The 21,371-nt window shown below is 43.4% G+C and overlaps 2 protein-coding genes across 2 annotated transcripts; both read right to left on the bottom strand.

Annotated features, from left to right (window-relative positions):
• Nucleotides 1–97: 97 nt before the first annotated feature.
• dnttip2 (deoxynucleotidyltransferase, terminal, interacting protein 2) lies at nt 98–11,078 on the bottom strand. The gene is made up of 7 exons (XM_023821401.2): nt 10,981–11,078; nt 2,701–4,484; nt 2,440–2,578; nt 2,247–2,342; nt 1,583–1,747; nt 996–1,105; nt 98–735 (listed from the first exon to the last, which is right to left on the bottom strand). Exons 1-7 carry the CDS (start codon nt 11,053–11,055, stop codon nt 618–620), a joined length of 2,487 nt encoding a protein of 828 aa, XP_023677169.2. The 5' UTR covers nt 11,056–11,078; the 3' UTR covers nt 98–617.
• Nucleotides 11,079–13,917: 2,839 nt separating this feature from the next.
• On the bottom strand, nt 13,918–20,822 carry gclm (glutamate-cysteine ligase, modifier subunit). The gene is made up of 7 exons (XM_023821367.2): nt 20,546–20,822; nt 19,118–19,183; nt 17,875–17,959; nt 17,552–17,608; nt 17,211–17,413; nt 16,921–17,035; nt 13,918–15,297 (listed from the first exon to the last, which is right to left on the bottom strand). Exons 1-7 carry the CDS (start codon nt 20,663–20,665, stop codon nt 15,128–15,130), a joined length of 816 nt encoding a protein of 271 aa, XP_023677135.2. The 5' UTR covers nt 20,666–20,822; the 3' UTR covers nt 13,918–15,127.
• Between the last annotated feature and the right edge of the window lie 549 nt (nt 20,823–21,371).

The following is a 21,371-nucleotide window of genomic DNA, read 5'->3' as shown; positions in this document are numbered from 1 at the left end:
CTTTTTTGCATTTTCTGGCATCTTTTGCTGCTGAAAATGTGGGTGTGTGTGTGTGTGTGTGTGTATGCAAGCAATCACCAATGAAAGACCAGCGTCCTGCAGGCCAGGGCTGTTTATTGTGCTGCTGGGGGTAAGAAGACAGAAGCACTGCTCCAACTCAGAACATTCAGTCAATGACATTTCACAGCGGCGCCACCTCATGGAAGAGGGATTTAAAGGTCCCAGGATATAGTTTGTTTAAAAGAGATTCTTTCACATAACTGGTTAAAATGGAGTCTGCCTTTGAAACAGTGTCCACCTTTATCCCATTCAAACAATGTCATAGAGTAGCACTATCTTCAGAAATCTTCTACTATTCCCCTTACAGGAAATGTACACAGTGTACAAAATAGAGTCCAGTTTGTTCTGGTTCGGTTTACAAATTATTGCGTGCTTTGTCCAGCAGGGGGCAGAGTAGGATACATAAAAAAGGAATAGGTTAATCTGGCTTCATCTAGGTCTGCATGCACTGTTCAGACTGAAAATGTCTGAACACACACGTCAGTCATCAGCATTTATTACTCCAGAAGCCATTCAGTGAGACAGCTCAGCTGTTTCCAGATGCAATACAGTCACACTTAAAGCGGTTTGCCCGCCTTTTTTTTATTTGACTTATTTAAGTTCCTGTGCTTCTTCTTTCCAGATGCCATTGCTGCTTTTTCGGCCATGATCTCCTGGTATTTCTTCTTGTTGCGACTGGTGAAAGCAAAAAAAAAAACCAAAACACTGAGCATCAAACCGCAGGGCAGCAGAACCCCACAGGAAACGGAACTGGTTCTACCTGAACTGGTTTATAAATTACAAACAAATCATCTGTTTTTGAACCAGTAATGGCCGAAGGAGATGAAGATTTCAAACTGCATCACAGACGTGCAGAACCCTTCACTTCATGAGGCACAGCTGACATGTCCCCCCCCCGGCCCCCCCACCGAGCTCGTCACACGGCCGCACAGTACCTCCTAAACTCCGCGTCGGACAGCAGCTCCTCCACGATGGTCCTCTTCCGCTGCTTCTTGGGAATGCGGGCGTGATAGAAGTCCACAGGACTGTCGACAACCGTGCCGACCTGATCGGGGGAGGGACACTTAAAACACCTCGGTCCACATCATCAGAAAATACACCAGTGCATGTAAGGGGAGAGTACATTCTGGTACTGGTACCAAATAAGTGCTACTTAGGCGCTTCTGGCTAGCACCACTTGGGCCCTGAGAGAATTCCCTGTTTACTGAGTAGGTGTGAGTGCTGATAGTAAAGCACACTGCTGTGCTGCCAGCATTTACCAGCCCCATGATTTAGAGGCCACATAAAATCAGATTTCCATATTCATTTTATATTTGCATAATATTGGCTTATATACATCATATAAAAACAAGCCAATATTTTGCTAATTTCATTCTTCGTTTTCGCAACAGTATTGCTACATTTTTCCATTTTGATTTTTTTATCCCCTGATGTGAGTTTAATGCAGCTCTTAAACTCCCACTCAAATGGTGTTTTTTAATTGGTTAATGAACTGGCTGTTAAGGGAGTAACGTTCACAGACCTGCAAGTATTTTGGGAAACCTTCCCGATCGTTCTTCTTGTAAAACCTCTTGGGGTCCATCGCCGACCGCATCTTCAGCGCTCTCAGGTCGTTCTTTAACTCCTCTGTTAACTCGGGGGCCTTCATGTTAAACCAGCCATCTCCAGTTGTCTTCTCTCTCTCCTCCTGGCCACAGAATCAGGAGAAAGTCAACAGAGCAGCAAAGCAAAAACCAGGTGCAGACACCCCCCCCCCCAGAGCATTAACCCACATCCATCTGCAGAACAGAATATGAGGCACTTTATCACCCCCATGGGGGGGAACTTGATTTATTTCCACATATCCCATCTTACTCTCCATTAAAGACACAGACATTCATGTATATACAGGTGAAAGCAAGATTTTGGGGTCAGAGCAAAGAGTCAATCTGTACCCAATATCTAGGGATAAGTGTCTTTCTCAAGGGCACAGTGGTGATTTGATTACTCTGTCGGCTACAGGATTTGAACTCATGACCTTCCAGATTGGGATATGGATCCCCAACTGGTTACACACCACCCCTAAGGAAAACAGGCCAAGCACGGGCATCATTTATACCAATACTGCTACGGCTCTGACTGAAAGACACAGTGGTCAGCCTGACTGCACAGCTCCATCAGCTGGCTCTGAGCCGACATTCACTCACCCTGCGCTTCACTTTCAGTTTCTTCTGCGACTCCTTGTAGGGCGGTATAGCATCCTTCTTTTCAAAATCAGGGCCAATCACACTCTTCTTCAAAAGCTGCCAGAGAAAAATCAACAAATAGCATCTATCACATAGCCCTCCAAATGCAAAGGGACATGAACTGAATTCTTAGGCTGTAAAAAAATAAACTTACTTCATCTTGATTCTTCTGTTCTTTCAGTTTTTTCAAAGTATCGGACACACCTTTTGATTTTTTGCCGTCGAAATTTATGTATAATCCACCAAATTCCTTTATTTTGAGTCCTGGGTCAATGCTGCTGGAGAGCTCAAACCTAATAAAGAAAGAATTTAAGAGGTAACGAATGACTTCCGGTTAAAATCAACACGTCTCATTGTGTGATCCAGACAGTATCTCATTTACTCTGAAAACCACTAAAAACAAATAAATACTTACGAAGCTTTGTTTTTGCTTTTAAAAAGCAATTCAGAATCTTCATCATCCTCCTCTTCATCAACAAATTCTTCTTCGTTCTGGTCTTCCTCCATATCATTATCTTCTTCTCCCACCTCATTTTCCTTCATTTCCTGTTCCTCATCCAAATAGTACTTATCATCAAATCGAAGACCAGGCTGCGTGTCAATGACAAACAGTCCATCGCATGGCATGGGCGCCTCGCATTTTGAGGGACCCGCCTGGTTCTGATTTGAAGAAGAATTTTGGTTTTCCCCATCATTGTCCATATTGTCACCATCTGACTCGCTTTCCTGCACTGAACGCCCATCCTCACTATCGCCCTCATCTTCACTGCTATCCAGCAGAAGCAAACAGGGTTTCTTTGCTTCCTTGTGGTGGTCAGCCTCTTCTGTGTCATTATCTGAAGGCTCCTCAAGCAAAGTCTTTTCCTCTTCCGATTCCTTCTCTGCCTTCTGATCAGACTCAGATAAGATCAATTTAAGACTCTGATTTGATAAATTCGGTATGACTGAAGAGGCATCATCAACCATGTCATAACCCTCTTTCGTGCCCACATCACCCCCAATGCTATCCGCCTTTTCCTCTTGGTTTGCCTTTACAAGTGAAGACTCACTCAAAGTCACCTTGTCACTATTGGCCGGTGCTACTTCTGGTAAAACCTGGGGTTCAACAGTCTTCTCAGAGCTCAAACCATCCACATCCTCAGCAGTGAGCGTCTTCTCCTGCTCACTTGTCTTTATCAGCGAGTTCTCTAATTTCATACCGACACCTTCAACTGCGTCTTCATTCTCAACCACCGATTTGGTCACATCCATGGCTTCTGGTGCCTCCACTAGAGACCCACAAGCCTCACGTGTGACCTGCGGCACCGAAACAGCCCGGTTGCTGTTGGCTGACCCTGTGCGGCTACTGCAGGGGGTGCCCCTCGTTCTTGTGGATCTCCGGCTTGCAAGAGAACTGCACGCATCAGTCGATTCAGATCCCGAATCAGATAAAGCCAAAATACGGCCCTGCGACCTGGCTAACACACATTTTCGACTGGATTTCCTGGGAGTTCTACTTGGCCCAGACTCAAACCCTTCCGAGTCGAAGGCTGTGGTCTCACCGGTAGAAGCCGGCTTAGCTACGGTAACTCGAGTTAAACACACAGTGGGAGTAACATCTAAGTCGGCATCATTCCCGAGACTCATGTGAACTGGCGTAATCGCTCTGAACTTCCTGTTCCTCATCGTACGACGGACAACGGTGCTCTGAAGGCCAGAGACGTTGGAGGAGCAGGAGTCTGGCTCAGACTCGTGCTCCTCCGTGTGCTGTTTGGCAGACGGGCACATAGCGCTCTTCCTCTGGCTCCTAGTGACTCTTTGAGTCCTTGGTTCCCGGGTGGCTGATACCGACGAAGACACAGAGTCCGCCTCAGACACCGCGTCTCCGTCTCTCTGCGAGCGGCCGGTCTGCCGGGGCGAGGTGCGCCTCCTTCGGCTCCGGGTTACCCGGCCTTCAGGAGGGTTCTGTCGATCCGACATCTCTGAACAGCAGGACTCTGACTCGGACACATCGGCCTCGTGGGTGGAGTCCAGCTGGGGGGCACTGAGGTCCTGGCATTGTGCCGTTTTTGTGTTCCTCCTCACGGCAGAGCTGTGTAACAGAGAGGTGGGAGGCACCCCCCCATCATTCTGAGAAACGCTCAATACTTCAGACTGTGAGCTGGTGCCCCCTTGCGCAGCTCTACTCCTCGTCCTTACATTTCCCGAAGGGGTGGCCTCCTGTAAGACAGTGAGGAGCACTGGTCAACATCCAACTTAACCAGAGTTTCCATGCAAAAACACACAAAATTTCCCCACAGTACTTTTTGTGACTGTATGACACATGTGAAGGTAGCAGAAAGTTATTTCGGTTAAGCAATACTACCTACAGGCCCCTGGAGTTCGCATCTTAATTATGGTCTGTTACCTTAATCAATATGCGATCGAGGGCACTTAACTGAGGCAGACAAAAGAACATAAATTAAGAATAAAATCAGGAGGAAAAGGGCTCTGTTCCAAAAATAGAAAATAGTGATTTCAAAATAAAGCAGGAGTATCTAAGTCTACAGGTTGAGTTAAAAAATAACATTACACTCGCCAAGAGGAATGTAGAAAGGAAGATTGCACTGGTGGCTAAGGATGACATTAAAGGTTTCTTCCAAATTTTTAACTCCTAAAGAGCTCTAAAAGCTGAAATCACTAATTTGCAGGATAGTAAGGGCCATATAATTGAAAATGAAACTGATATAGTAAATGAGTTTAATAATTATTTTACACGGGTGTTCACAGTAGAGAACACGAGTAACTTACCACCATTTAGTACGAATACAGCGGCGTCTATGACCAATATATGTATAACTGAGGCTGATGTGGTACAAAGCCTAGCTAAGGTCAAAATAACTAAATCGCAGGGTCTTGATGGCATCTTACCTATAGTTTTAAAATAGATGAGGGATATCATTAGGCAACCTTTAACTATTTCAGAAATCCTTATCTGCTGGTGTGGCACCTTCTGATTGGAAGCATGCTAATATAACACCCATATTCAAAAAATAGAAGTCATCCAGCAAACTATAGGCCAATCAGTTTAACTTGCATAACTGGAAAAGTAATGGAAGCTATAATCTATAATATAGTCTTTACAAAGCAAATGCAACACACAGCTATCACACACAGACAGCACAGTGCTGGCAATTTTTATTTTCTACTTATAGTTAGCTATGGGTAGGACTGCACAATATACACTGCTCAAAAAAATTAAAGGAACGCTTATTAATCAGAGTATAGCATCAAGTAAAGTAAACTTCTTGGATATTCATCTCGTCAGTTAAGTAGCAGAGGGGGTTGTTAATCAGTTTCAGCTGCTTTGGTGTTACTGAAATTAATAACAGGTGCACTAGAGGGGCAACAATGAGACGACCCCCAAAACAGGAGTGGTTTAACAGGTGGAGGCCACTGACATTTTTCCATCCTAATCTCTTCTGACTGTTTTTTCACTAGTTTTGCATTCGGCTACAGTCAGTATCACTACTGGTAGCATGAAGCGATACCTGGACCCTACAGAGGTTGTACAGGCAGTCCGACTCCTCCTGGATGGCGCATATTGATGTGTCATTGCCAGAAGTTTTGCTGTGTCTCCCAGCACAGTCTCGAGAGCATGGAGGAGATTCCATGAGACAGGCAGTTACTCTAGGAGAGATGGACAGGGCCATAGAAGGTCCTTAACTAATCAGCAGGATTGCTATCTGCTCCTTTGTGCAAGGGGGAATAGGATGAGCACTGCCAGAGCCCTACAAAATGACCTCCAGCAGGCCACTGGTGTGCATGTCTCTGACCAAACAATCAGAAACAGACTTCATGAGGGTGGCCTAAGGGCCCGACATCCTCTAGTGGGCCCTGTGCTCACTGCCCGGCACCGTGGAGCTCGATTGGCATTTGCCATTGAATACCAGAATTGGCAGGTCCATCACTGGCGCCCTGTGCTTTCCACAGATGAGAGCAGGTTCACCCTGAGCACATGTGACAGACGTGAAAGGGTCTGGAGAAGCTGCGGAGAACATTATGCTGCCTGTAACATTGTTCAGCATGACCGGTTTGGTGGGGGGTCAGTGATGGTCTGGGGAGGCATATCCATGGAGGGACACACAGACCTCTACAGGCTAGACAACGGCACCTTGACTGCCATTAGATATCAGGATGAAATCCTTGGACCCACTGTCAGACCCTACGCTGGTGCAGTGGGTCCTGGGTTCCTCCTGGTGCACGACAATGCCCAGCCTCATGTGGCGAGAGTATGCAGGCAGTTCCTGGAGGATGAAGGAATTGATACCATTGACTGGCCCCCACACTCGCCTGACCTAAATCCAATAGAACACCTCTGGGACATTATGCTTCGGTCCATCCGACGCCACCAGGTTGCACCTCAGACTGTCCAGGAGCTCAGTGATGCCCTGGTCCAGATCTGGGAGGAGATCCCCCAGCACACCATCCATCATCTCATTAGGAGGATGCCCTGACATTGTTAGGCATGCATACAAGCACGTGGGGGCCATACAAACTACTGAGTACGATTTTGAGTTGCTGCAATGACTTTTCAGCAAAATGGACTAGCCTGCTGCATCATTTTTTCACTTAGATTTTTGGGGTGTCTTTCAATTCAGCCCTCTGTAGGTTTGTAATTTTCATTTCCATCAAACGATGTGGCATCCTTTCACTCTTAACACATCACCCAGTTCATATCAGTATAGATATCCAGCAGGATTTAATCCCCATTGAAATCTGATGCATTTTCAAAGTGTTCCTTAAATTTTTTTGAGCAGTGTATATACAGTGGTACCTCAGTTCTCGAATTCATTAGAACTCAAATTTCTTAAAAAAATGACTTAGAACTCGATCTGAATCTCAGAAGTCAAACCATGAACGCCGACCTAAGATAACTTGAGTCACGCGGCACGTCTGTCAGCGGAAACAAAGGGTAACGCTTCAGTCTCAGCCTGGCATTTGCTGTGACAGCATAGTGCATATTTACACTATAGCTGAATACTTATTTTTAGACAGTAAAAATACATTTAGACAATGATAGATAGTAACAGTAATTATTATATAATAAAATATTAAAAAATAAATTATTTTAAGATTAATAATAAACCATTAATACATTTAATTATAATAATATTGTCGTGCCGAGCGGGGACGGAATGAAGTCAAAGGCGCAGACGTCAGGGTATCGGGGAATACGGGGTTTAATTACATGTAAGGCAGGCAAAACGCAGACGGACAATACAATAACCGGACTGGGGAAACAAACTGAAACGCGGACTAAATACAGAGGACTAATGACAACAGCCAGAAACAGCTGATCACACGGGGATTCCACATGGGGTTAACGAGGGGGAGTGGCACACGGAAGGAGCGGACGATTGGGGCAGGACATGTTTTTTTTTTTTTTTTTAAACTTTACACATTGTTTGGATACATTTATTTTCTTACTTTACTTGTTTTGATAAATGTGCTTAGATGTGTTTAGTACTATATGCTCTTCTTGTTTTATCCAGTTCATTTTGTATTTAAAAAAAAACATATTTAGTAGGGGTGTAACGATATTACAAACCGAACCGAAATATCGCGATACACCAACCACGATATGTATCGCGAAACTCTCGTGGCGTACCGCGGTACTCTCACGCCCCCTGCTGCCCATTGTTGAGGTTGACGTCACTTGTCTCTAACTAATTTAACCAATTTAAACACATCTTTATTTTATCACATTTGATTAAATTGTATTAGTAATGATGAGCTTTTGTTCTAAATTTTGTTCTAAATATTATATTCTAAAGTTAGTATTAGAATTGTTTTTTTCTGACTAGTCTATATTGGAGGTATTTATTTAATTTTTGTTGTTTACTCAGGTATCCTGACTGTACTAAAAATGTGATGGCAAAGTTAATAAAGAAAAAGTTTAGTTGTTCTTGTTATTAAGCGAATCTATTGTTCCTTAGCATTGCTGTTAAGATGACATCAACCCTAACCCCACAGCAAACAGAAACTGAACCGAACCGAGGCTCCAAAACCGCGAACCGAACCGAATCATGCCTTTGGTGTATCGTTACACCCCTAATATTTAGGTGTAATTTGGGGGGCCGGGAACCAATTAATTGGTTTTCCATTATTTCTTATGGGGAAAATTTGATCAGAACTAACTTTTTAGGATTTGAGTTCTGAACAGATAAAGTTCGAGTTCTGAGGTACCACTGTAGTTTCAGCATTGCCATTACAATGTGCGAATGCACAATAATTACATTGTATCTGCCACCACTGTTTTGTGTCTGTTGACAACTTGTGGCAAAACCACCAACTTATTTAACAGATTCAGTTGATAGATAAAACCAAGTTCTATTTGGCTATAGTTTATTTAATCTCTTCATCATGTTTTAGAAATATCGCATTTTTACTTCGGAAAATTTCACATACAGTGATGGGATACTATGCAGCCCCAGTTATGGGTGTGTTTGTTATGGGAATGATCAACTGCCCATCTTTTAAATACCTATCCTGGTAAGGGTCACTGGGGGCTTGGAGCCTGTGCCAGTCCATCACAGGGCACGCCCTAGATGGGATACCAGTCCATCACAGGGCACGCCCTAGATGGGATACCAGTCCATCACAGGGCACGCCCTAGATGGGATACCAGTCCATCACAGGGCACGCCCTAGATGGGATACCAGTCCATCACAGGGCACGCCCTAGATGGGATACCAGTCCATCACAGGGCACGCCCTAGATGGGATACCAGTCCATCACAGGGCACGCCCTAGATGGGATACCAGTCCATCACAGGGCACGCCCTAGATGGGATACCAGTCCATCACAGGGCACGCCCTAGATGGGATACCAGTCCATCACAGGGCACGCTCTAGATGGGATACCAGTCCATCACAGGGCACACACACACACACACACACACACACAATTATACACTATGGGCAAAATCAATGACACCAGCTGGCTTGCATGTCCTTGGACTGCGGGGGCAAGCCAGAGTATCCTGGGAAAACTAACACTAAAGGCAGCCATGCAGCCCACTGAGCTCCCACACTGCTATGAAAGTCAGTGACAGACAGATTACCTCATCTCAGAAACCTGATGATAAATGGAACACTGACTGACTTGTGTGAAATGCATATAGTTTTTACGGATACTCCACTCATAAAAAGCACATCTTTAAATTTAAACCTTGTGTTTTTGAGAGATATGACCCAGTGCACCAGAAAAGACCATAAGGCTCGGAAAGGCTGAAGGCAAACAGGATGAGGACCAGAAACAAGCTGGGAACGATCAAGCAGCCGAACAGTGAACATGCCAGTCAGAAGCTGGGAGACACTGAAAGACAGATCACTTTCTATATGACCCCCAGGAGTCGATGACAAATTACTTCAGCATTTAGCTAACAAAAGCAGCATAAAATGACATCCTTCTATTTTGTTTCTTGGTTACAGTGAATGGTGGGATTCCTTCCCTTCTTTCAGTAAACACTCTTTACCCTTAATAATGCAGAAATCACATACGACAATTTTAATTTACCAAAACTATACACATTATAGATGTGACTTGTTGTAGGCAGTGGTGGCTTGATGGTTAGGGAAGCACAATTGTAATTGAAAGATTGCAGGTTCGAATCCCCGACCAGCAAGGCACCACTGAGGTACCCTGAGCAAGGTACCGCCCTCAAGCACTGCTCCCTGGGCGCTGAATTAGCTACCCACTGCTATGTCACGAAAGTCACATATGGGTCAAATGCAGAGGCAATGACCACTGATCACTTAATTCTAATTCATAGATTAAACCTATTGTTTGCTTAAATGTGTTCCGATTAATAAATTCAGGGTTTCATTAAAACAGTGTCATATTTGATCGTATCAAGCAAACTTTTAACATAAACAGTGACAACTTAAATATATTGGGACACTGAATCAAGTTTTCATAAACTCAAGATCGGGGGGTCTGGCACTGAACCAGTATGGCTGACCAGTGTTCACTGACCCGAGCAGTTTTGTTTCACACATTTTACATATTATGGCAAAGCACATAGAATAATGTAGGGCACCGTATTACTCCAACCTCGATTTCAAAATGAATGCGAGAATGTATTAGTTTCCTTAAGAGGGAAGTTACCACATCCGTATTGATGGGTTACAAATGAATATACAGAACCTTTATTTGATGCTAGATACTAAGGTGGGCAGACAGTAACGCGACTTCGTGTGAAGCAAGAAAATGTAATTTTATGGGCGTTCAGATGAACTTAACTATAGATTAGTAAAACAAAAGTTAGCCTCAGTATGCATACAAAACGTTAGTTCAACTGCATGCTAATAAACGTCACTATTAAGGCTATTAACGAAAACTTGGTACATAGATATTTTCCCGACAAAACTTGGGCCGAAATGGCCATGCCGTTGATTAGCATTGGTATACTGTAACCACCAAAGCTAGAATCAATACTATGCAAATAAACATAAGATGTCTGCAAGAAAATGCTTCCACAAACCAACTTTAACACCAAGTTCACACGACATGTATAGAAGATTTATAAAGTTAACTGCCATTACCAGACGCAGTTGTCGTTCAATTGATTCAGGTATGTCACATTCAATGTTGTCGAAAGCTTAATATTTAATAAATAAATAAATAAACGCCAATGACACGGCCAACGAGATAAAACAAAAAAGGAACATACCATATTATTTTGTGTTTCATCTGCTTCAGCTGTATTTGAGGAGCACAAGCGTGCCCCACTCCTAGTGGCCACCATGTTTCTGCTAACACTTCCGGGTAGGACACGTGTTTACCGTGGGTTCGGCATGCTTATCGCTTCCGGGACAAAATCGCTGGAGTTCCGAGTCTCAAGCGCATGCGTGGACGAATCTTTTTTTTTTGTTGAGTGTTTTGGGTGTACGTCTTATGCACTTATATCACGATTATGTTTTAACAATGCAAAAATGCATAGCTTGCCAGTTTTTTAATATAAAAAATTCTTTTATCATAGACATTTATGGCTTATTTCACAGCCTCACAGACTACAAAGCAAAACCTGGTCATGCTCAATGGAAACCAGTATGCATTTGTGCTTTCTTTGATATTGTAATAAATGTCTTCCCCTGCAAGTCTCCATAACATTTAAGAACACTGGCTTCTTTGTCTCAGATGGAATTGTTAGAAGAAATTTTAAAAAGATTAATACTCACAAAGCTGCTTATCCATATGGAATTTCAAGACATTCTGAAAGTATGTGGTGACAAGCTTGCTGATGTTATTATGGGATATTTAATCTCTTCGAGGGAGTTCATGGTTCTGACACATTTTAAAAACACTGCAGTCACCCCAGTCCCAAAGATAATGTGTGTGATCTGAAGAACTACTCACACTGCCATGAAGTGTTTCGGAGGTTTAGAGAAAAGGTCAAAAATAATCCCAGAGAGTGCTTAGATTCCCATGGATTTCTATATGGCTATAATGTGTCTTCAGAGGAAGCCATCTTACTCGCCTCATTCCACTCTGACTCACTTGGGCAGTAAAAGTTCCTATTTCAAACTATTGTTTGTGCACAATACTTCAGCATTTAACACTGCGATCATTTCAGAGCTGGTTCAGAAACAGACTTGGGGCCTCTATATTTAACTGGATTCTGGCCTTTCGCACTGGCAGACCCCAGCACACATGGGAGACTAAACCCTGACATCCATCAGAGGCACCCTGCAGGGCCGTGGACTGTACTCCTCCATCACACATGGCTATAGGACTCAACATAGCTCCATGTCCATCCAGTTTGTAGATCACCAACAATGATGACTGGTCTACCGGGAGGAGATGAGGCTTCTGGGAGAATGGATTTGAGACATCTCAAGGCCAAGGAGGTGGTCATTGACTGCAGGAAGCAGACCATGGTCCTATTTACAGTGGCAGGGAGAGGATCACCAGCGTGAAGCTCTGAGAGTCACGGACAACCATGTGAAAATGATACCTGCAGTGATCAAGGAGGCACACCAACACTGATGTTTCTCAGCCCGTGCAACTTCCGTGGGATGATTACCTTATTTCTCTTCTGCCAGAAGTCATCAGACTTTACAATGAGTTTTCCACTATGCCCCCTTTACTGCCAGATGTGAACAGTGAATCACTACTCTTTTGCATTACATGACCTTAAGCAGAATAAGCTAGGGGTGTAAATCACAGCTTTCCTCGCGATACGATACGATACAATATCGATTCATTAAGCTAACGGTTCGATTTTCTTTTTTTATATCTCAGAAAATCCCACGATACGATACGAGTTGATTCAGTTCGATACTGGGGTTAGTAGCTGAAGTGATGAAATTTCACACAATCCTTTACATTTCAATGAATTAAAAAAGGCAAATATAATTAGCATTTTATCATATTTTATTGGGGATTGTAATCAAAATCTAATGTAGTCAAGTATGTCCCATAAAACAAGCAAAAAACATTGCATGGACAGACATGTAGAATGAGGAAGATTAACATGAGTGACTTCTGCGGTGAAACTAGTACGTCAGTAATCTTCTTTGAGAGGTTTTTTTTTTTTAAGAAAAATTAAATAGTCAACGTGTTCAGGAGATTGTGTGCTCTGAGCATAGCATCCTATGTCACCTGCCGTACTAAACACACGCTCTGAAGGTAGGCTTATAAATGATCTAGTCAAATGATCTACCTACTATAAAAATGCAAAACATATTTATGTATAAAAATATTGAGTATTCTTTAATAATAATAATAATAATAATATTTATTATTATTACTATTATTATTAGGCCTATTTTCCATTTTGGGATAAAGTATTTTTTAATTGAACTGGGATTTTAGTTCCTTCACCTTTCTATTTCTCAGCTCGCTTTTCGGAGGGAAGTTAATGTCGTAGTTTTTATGAACAGTCCGAAAATGCCGCTCCACATTTCCCTTCTTCGGAATGGCAATGGCAGACTGACAGATGAGGCAAATTCACTTCGAATATGACATGGTGGAAAAAAACAGTCCTCCTTCCATTCCGTATGGAAGTGGTAGGTTTTTGGCTTCTTACTTGGTCCCCATTCATTTTTATACCCTTTCGTAAGTTTAGTAGAAATAAACTGGAAGCTAACTAGGCGACTTGGTAGCTTGCTTGAGATTTGCAGCAGCTGGCGCGGTTGAACGCGTCATCCATCCTCTATTTTTTCATGCCATACGATCTACCCACACTACCTTTGCAATCCACCAGTAGATCGCGATCGACGTATTGGGCAGTCCTGGTGTAGACCATGTATACGTCGGAGTGGATCATGAAAACAATACTGGAACAGCTGAGAAAAAAAAACCGCTTGCATCGACATTTATGCGGTCACGTCGATGCATTGGATCGTTTGCCGCTGAATCGATACATCGATACAAATCGATGCATTGTTACACCCCTAGAATAAACAGTTAGAAGATGGATGGATGGATGGGCGGGCAATGCAGTCTCCTGTATTCAATTTCACCAGCTTCTACAGATGCATGATAGTATCAACTGCTTGGCCTGGGACCACAGAGCCAACACAGATAACGGTCCCTGACTTATGAAAATGTCTGTATTTTACATTTTGTTTCTTTAATGTTAGGAAACACAAATTTCACATCAGCATTACATCTGATGAATCATTTAATTACAATGAAATCCATCATATACAAAAAAACCAGACATGTATATATATTCTTCACAGGATGGTAACTTGGACCCATTTGATGCATAAATAACCAAAATGTTTAATACCTGAACTGTAAAAGTACTTAAGTATTATGCAGTTTAATTACTTATAATTAAAAATACAAGAACATCCATAATATACCGCACTGAGAATGATTTTTCATTTTTTTAATGATTGAGGACACCATCAACCAAAAGTAGTCCTCTAACTACCACATACAAAAGAAAACTGGGTTTAAAGACTTGTTTTGGTGATTTTAAAAAGCAAAAATTACTTAATACAAATCATAAAAACCAACTAGTCTATTTTGGTTCTGAGGCAATTTTGCGTGCTGAGTAAACAGTGGGGGATTCCTCAACCAGTCAATACACAACAATTCAGTCCTATTCTCAGAAAACCCTTGAAACAAACATCCCAAAATGAAACTATCAGACTTGTTGAGTTTTATCCAAATCCATTCTCACCATATTTACAGACATTAATGGAAAAAGTGGAATATTTATTACAAATATTTAACTCAACCCACCACCTTCAAGAAAATGGCTTAAAAATCTCATATGCAACTTTTTTATGTAAAATATTTGACAAAAATATCAAGAATAAAGTTTTGGATTATAGATCTATAATCAAACACAGAAAAACCTTTACTATAATGTTGACACAGTGCATTTCTAATCTCTTAATCCATGGAAGAAATTTACAGCTAAGGTTATCAAAGCCACCGTTACCTACTTCTTTGCAATTATCAAATCTGTCATTGATAATTAAAAATTACAATTAAGGTTCATTGTCATTTTAGGGATGCTACCAATTAAAGTTTAGACTGATCATTACAGTAGAGTTTAAATTAAAGTGATCTGCAGGCAAAAGGAACTTAACCAAACCATAACCTTAACTTCAGTGCAGACTGAACAGCAGTGAACTTTGCAGTTTATGGTTGAAGTCCGCATACCTGAGCCACAGTTGCAGGAGGCAAAGTCAGAGGCCCTCCGATATGAGGCTATTGGTCTTTGCAAACACTCTAAACCACACGTAAAAGTGCAAATTAAAAGCCCATTATGATGGACGATGACATGGACAATTCAACTCAGTTGGATTCACTGGTCACTAGAAGATTGTTTTGGAAGCACCTCCGAGTTGAAGGTGTTACAGCTGGTTCCTGTGGGCCTGAACAAGGTAGCCCTTGGACTTGATGATGCCTCTGCTTTTAACAATAACAGAGTAGCGGAGAACCCATGCCAGCTCCCAGGTGGCCGTCTGCAGCTCCGGGGCACAGCCCTGCATTGCCTTCTGGAAGCTTTCCGCTGAAATCAGTTCTAGAGAAACAAATGCAAAAGATTGATAGCCTTTAGCATCTCCAAGTCAATTCCCCTAAAATACGCGAGACATGACTTTCCCCCATTACTGTCAAATATCAACTAACAAGCACTTTCAAAGGTGACGAATTACAAGCATAGGACTGTTACATTATGTTACAAATAGGTAAATTAGTTACATTATGATGGGTTTGAGGCACCAGTTTATACATGAGCAAATGGCATGTACAGTTAATCTTCTAAAAAACTGAATAAGGTGTCTCGCTTTGACAGCTACTCTGACAGGTGGATGAGCTGGTAGAACGACTGGGAAAAGATGGATCCCTCTCCACACTGGCCATACTGAAGGCGGCGCTGGCATTTCAGCCTGTGCTACGCAGCCCTGACACTGATTGGACGTTCCTTCTTTACGGCAAAACCTAGGAAACTGCACTGGGGGCAGGCAAGTAGCCCACCCTGATACAGCGAGTTGCTGCACCCACCACACAACGAACCACCTCGGGGGAGAGAACCCGAGTGCAGCCATGCGGCAGGTGGTACCTCAGCACACTTGTTCGAATGGAACGGAAGTGTGAAATTTTTCCCAGTGGCTGCAGCGCCAATCCTTCTACCTTGGACCACACACCCCTTCAAGGGACAGCCAGAGTCAAGGACACCAATGCCCAGGGTCACCAGGTGCTTCTTTATACTCCAAGACTTCCAGTTTGCAATAGAACACCATGCCAGGGTGACCCATGGCAACATTGATGGCAGTGGCGGCTGGCCCATAGGGGGCGCTCGGGCGCCGCCCTCCCAGATGTGGGGGGGAATATAAAATATATAAAAATTAAAAAACATATTTTTTTGATCAATTTCAGTTTTACTTAATAGTGTGTGCCTACATGCAATCTGAATTATTTAACATTTCCACCGACTGACTCTCATTCAACAGTGAATGTCCACCGACAGATTTCCACCAATCATTTGTCTTCATGGGCGCTCATCAAAGCGCCCCAGAAGTGCAGCAAAATAGCCAATCGTGTATGGTTGCTAGGCGAAAATAATAAAGATTTGGCCTATCAGCATCACCGAATTAAATGGTTTTGGGGCGCTGGAAAATTTCGCCCCTGCTACAGAAAATGCGGGAAAGCTTTGGATTGCTCTCAGGTCGGTCAGCCAGAGAGAGATGATGGCGACGACGACAGTTGAGGGGCAGCTTCCACCAAATTCTGTACGGTGTCCTTGAGTGTTTAGAAAGGCGCCTATAAATAATAATAATAATAATAATACATTTTATTATTATTATTAAATTCGGTGAGATCGTTATCGAATTACCCTTTTGCGAGAAGAACGATGGTGGAAAAAATCCACGTTAAGGAGCTGGGACCCAACAAGCCCGAAATAAATATCACCCAGCCAATTAAGGAAATTAAGTTATGAAATTGTTGAGTGACTTCCAGGGGCTATCAAGCCTCTCAGGCCCCCAGCCCACTGTTAAAAGAGCGCGCATGACGAGGGGGGGGGGGTGCGGCTGCTAATCGTGTGTATTCCGCTATGAAACAGAGTCCATTTGATGATAGCTCGCTGCCAAAAGACCACTGCCACAGACATATACAGCCTCAAATTAACGCACGGCATCATTACCTTTGGGATCATTGTGCGTGAGCAGCTGGATGTTAAACTCCTTCGCGAATGCAGTCAGATCAGGAGGCATAACGCAACAGGAGGCCAGATTCACCTGATTGCTGCTGGGTTTCACCTGAACGCGGTCGTGTAGAAACGGAAGACACGGAATCCAAGGGTTACCAAAGAAGCACTTCTGCTGGTGCAGGTCATGCAGCATATTCATATTCACAGATATAGCGTTAAAAGGTAAAGCAGGAATGACAGGCAGCATCTGATTTCCTGCACACAAAAAAAGCAAAGCCACATACCTCAGCCCAAATGTACAGCTGCTCCAAGAGAACCTTGTCCAGATCGGACGTACCGATGGCAGCGATCTTCTGGTTCTGAACCAAAGCCTGCAGCTCCCCCCAGAGGGGCTGAAGGTGCTCCACAGACAGACTCTCTTCTTCAGCCAACGGAGGAGGGGCAATAATCACAGAGTCCAGCTGCGATACACCCAGTGACTGGCAGGCTGGAGACAAAAGTAATCAGTTACCAAGAGCGTAAGACAATCACATTCATGCTAGAATGACACAAAGCACCTGGAGGTCCGCAGTGACAAGCAGCACTGTGAAAGGTCACCTGGGAGGAGGAGAGCTTCTCCACTCACCCAAATCTACAGCATCTGTGATGGATGAGCCATCAGACCGGTTGAGAAAGAGCTTCACTAAAAGAAGAGAGAATGCAAGTCATGCAGAGGCCATACGGCAACACTGCTGCACAGAACGAGAAGATAAATAATGCAAAATCACTGCTCAAAAACATCTCCTCCCAGTTCCTGCAGATCAGTGTGACGAAACACCTGGCCAAGGCTGTACTTCACAGCAGTGGGAAACAGCCACTAAAACACATCTATACTGACAAACTTAGTTACCTTCAGGTAAAATCACCCAAGGCAGAAGCCTAAGGGGAACGTTCCGGAGAATCACTTACCAGACACCTTGAGCTCCTCTCTCTCTTCTGGTGCAATAATGTCGGCAGCTTCGGCGACAGAACATTCCAGAGTATTGGGCAAGCCCTAAAAATCATTATTCAGTTACCACCACAGATACATTAGGCTGATCAACAGAGGGTATAAAATTCCAAATTAAGTGTAATATTAATATTATACCTTAAAATTAATTACTATAAGTGTAATATAGAATTACAAGTGTAATAATGGTACATGTGCTTTTCTGGGCAAGCTTCTTCTAGGGCCTGTGTGGGAGAGATCCACTAAACTTTCCAACGGGAGTTTAAGATGGCTGCAATGCTGACTGAGCACGCCGGTGTAGATTAGCTGACCGCAGCAGAAATGAGGGGGAACGAGCACCCACCTCCAGAGCGCCCTGTTTGGTTGCGCGAAACGTCTCATATTTTACTGGTCCGAGGCTGGGAAAAACACCACTTGAACAATATAACTAAACTGGGTAATAATGGGCCTCTTGCAACACATATTTGCATAACCCAAATATCACTCATACACCTTCAAATGGTGACATTCTACTGAAGTGTTTTTAAACATGAGCTGTATAAAGCTGATCCTTTGTACACTAAATTCACGCCCAGCTGCCTCATTCCCTCATTTTGGAGTTACTGCAGGCATGTAAAAACCATAAACAGATTATTATAACCACTGGTATCTAACATCAAAGTGACTTAGTCCAGTTAATATTGAGTGAGAAATTAAACCTATTACTAACCACTGGCTGTAAAGTATTATGTCGTGCCCACAGCAATGTGGGCTCAGCTCTGGGTACAGTGGTTAACACTGCAGTTCCTCAGCGCCAGGATCCCCTCCTCAGGGTCTCTGTGTGTGGAGTTTGATGCATTTCTGCCCAGTATCCTAACGGCCCTTCCACAGGGCTATGTGGTTAGCTGCAGTGGTTACTACTCTGGTCACACCTCCGTGGCTCTGGCTTCGATTCCTTCCTTCGGTTCTGGATGTGGAGTTTGCATGTTCTCCTTGTGTTCATAGGTAAACTGGTAATTATAAATTGTCCACGAGTGTGTGTGTATGTGTGTGTGCCTGTGCATCCTGTGATGGACTATCATCCCATCTAGGGTGTCCCCCTGTGCTTGGTGCCCCCAGACTCACCAAGACACTGTACCAAACACACAGTCAGGGACAATGAGTGGATGTGCACTGATGTTCTTTTAATCCCACCAAAAAGGAACAATATGGTTCCAAACTTACTTTGTCCAAAGCTGTGGGAATTGTGGCAGACCATTCATTCAGCGTGGCTTGGATACAATCTTGAAGCTGAAATGATAATGTATTGCAAGTAAGAAGAGACATTCTTGCTTAGCTGACTGATTAGAAAGAAAGGTTTGACGTACACAAAGGCAGGACAGGGAAATCCTTATCAACAAATAAGCCTACACATCATGACTAATGATCTTCCTGGTGGTTAGTTTTCAACTTGCAAATCAACAAGTTAAACGTATGCTGTATTCCACCAATGGGACTATGACAGACAGGGAGGCCATTTCAGCATGAATTTCATTCTGGTTTCATTAGTTATCCAGTCACCATCAAAAAAGCTAAAAGCATCTGGTGTCCATTTTAAAATTCCAGTAAGAAAGCGATCAAATTTTCCACTTCACTTTCAAGGCCTTCATTAATTTATATGCAAGTTTTCCCTCATCATGTCTCCAAATTCAGCGAAATTTACCTGAAACTTTAATATGACACAAGAAAATTTTGCCTAGGATATCGTGGGGAAAGGAAAGGATTTTAAGTCCAATATGGGCCAGCACCATCCTATGCTATTATCTGGGACATTTTAAGGATGAAGGATTTTTATTCATCGTTGTGGCAGTGGATTACACATTTACAAGGAAATTTAGTAACTGCCGCAGTAATCACGTACAAACATAGGACATGGCAGTATATAATATCTATGGGATATCACTGAGAAATATTTTCAATGAATGATGCGGCAAGTCAGAATAGCGTAAAGAAACATGATGCTCTCATTTGACAATCTAATAATAGTAATAAGCACATGGTCAACCAAGCTGTACAATGACTGCGCGCATTTTTTTTTTATGTGAGCAGTGTATTTCTACACACTCTTTGACAAGGCACGGTTGCATCTACGATGGTCTTTTTGAAACCTACCTATGAGGATAATAAAGACCGCTTAAAAGCAATCTTCTTCAATATGAAAATTCACTTGGCAGCATATTAATCAACCAGACCTTGGCATATATATCATCAACGACATCAACGAAATACCGCATCGTGCACATCCCTCGTAACTGATACACTTATAGTCTTCATTATACAAGGGCTTAATTTTTATCTTTTTAAAAAATCTCTTAATGCAGATTTCAGCATCTACTCGAACCTAGCCCGGTAATAAACAATACCCACAGCTGCACCTGTGTACAGGAGGTACATATAAAGTAAATCGCACTGGTCCGACAAAGGCGCCCGCACTGTACGAAGCGCCGACCTGTGGACTGCACCCAGTCCTCGGCGGGAACGCGGATCGCCGCGCCGCTACCGCGGAGAGACCACAAGGTGCTGCCACGGCCAAGAGTGGAGAAGCGCCCGTTGTAATCTGACTGCCAGACGACCTGCCCAATTTAACAGGATCAGGGCCTCCGGCGTTTCTACCTCTTCTGTGGGCGAAGACGGGCACTTCCTCTTCAAGCGGCTCCGGTTCACCAGGTTGCCTGTGTGGAGGTTGAGCGTGGTGGCGTGGCTGAGCAAAAGCCCGATCTTGCAGGTCTCCATACCACTCCTGTTGTAGCACGATGACTTTGCATTTGCCAAGTAATAACAAGTAGCACACCCACCGTAACAGTCCTATCTGATCCGGCCTACTCCGCCAGCGGTCTGGCCCTCCCCGCCACCAGGAATGCGCGAAAACGCGGCGTGGATCGACGCGGAAACTCAGCGTGCACAGAGGGGACCGGCACGAAAACGCGGCTTAGATCACAAAGGATCAGCACACACTTAAACCCAGAATACCATTTTGCAGTACACTATATACTAGCAGTGCCAGTTGAATCCTTTGTGAACCCCCCCCCGGAGGAAATTTCAAGCTTGTCTTTAAACTCTTTATAAGCTCATCACAGCTGGGACCGGCATTGTTTTGAGCCTTAGGGGTGCTCAGTCCCCTGCGTAACTGTGCCATGCCACCACGGAAAGAGGTGGGGGGGTCCCACAATTAAATTTGTCAAGCAGGGGGTACAATCCAGTGGAGTGCTGTATTACAAATTATTTAGCAAAGGTTTTGTAAGCTTTTCCAGTCTGGCATCAACACCTTTTATTTCTGAGACTTGTGTTCTATAAATAAGGAAGGACCACCCACCCACACACACACACACACACCTGGTTGTTATCTCGTTATTTGAGACAACTAATTCAAATATGCCCTTCAAACGAATTGTTAATCATAGAGGTTCACATATTTTTTCCTCACATGAAAATATGTAAC

Source organism: Paramormyrops kingsleyae, chromosome 15 (assembly GCF_048594095.1).
Source record: "Paramormyrops kingsleyae isolate MSU_618 chromosome 15, PKINGS_0.4, whole genome shotgun sequence".
NCBI lineage: Eukaryota > Metazoa > Chordata > Actinopteri > Osteoglossiformes > Mormyridae > Paramormyrops > Paramormyrops kingsleyae.
This window is presented reverse-complemented; position numbering and strand designations above follow the sequence as displayed.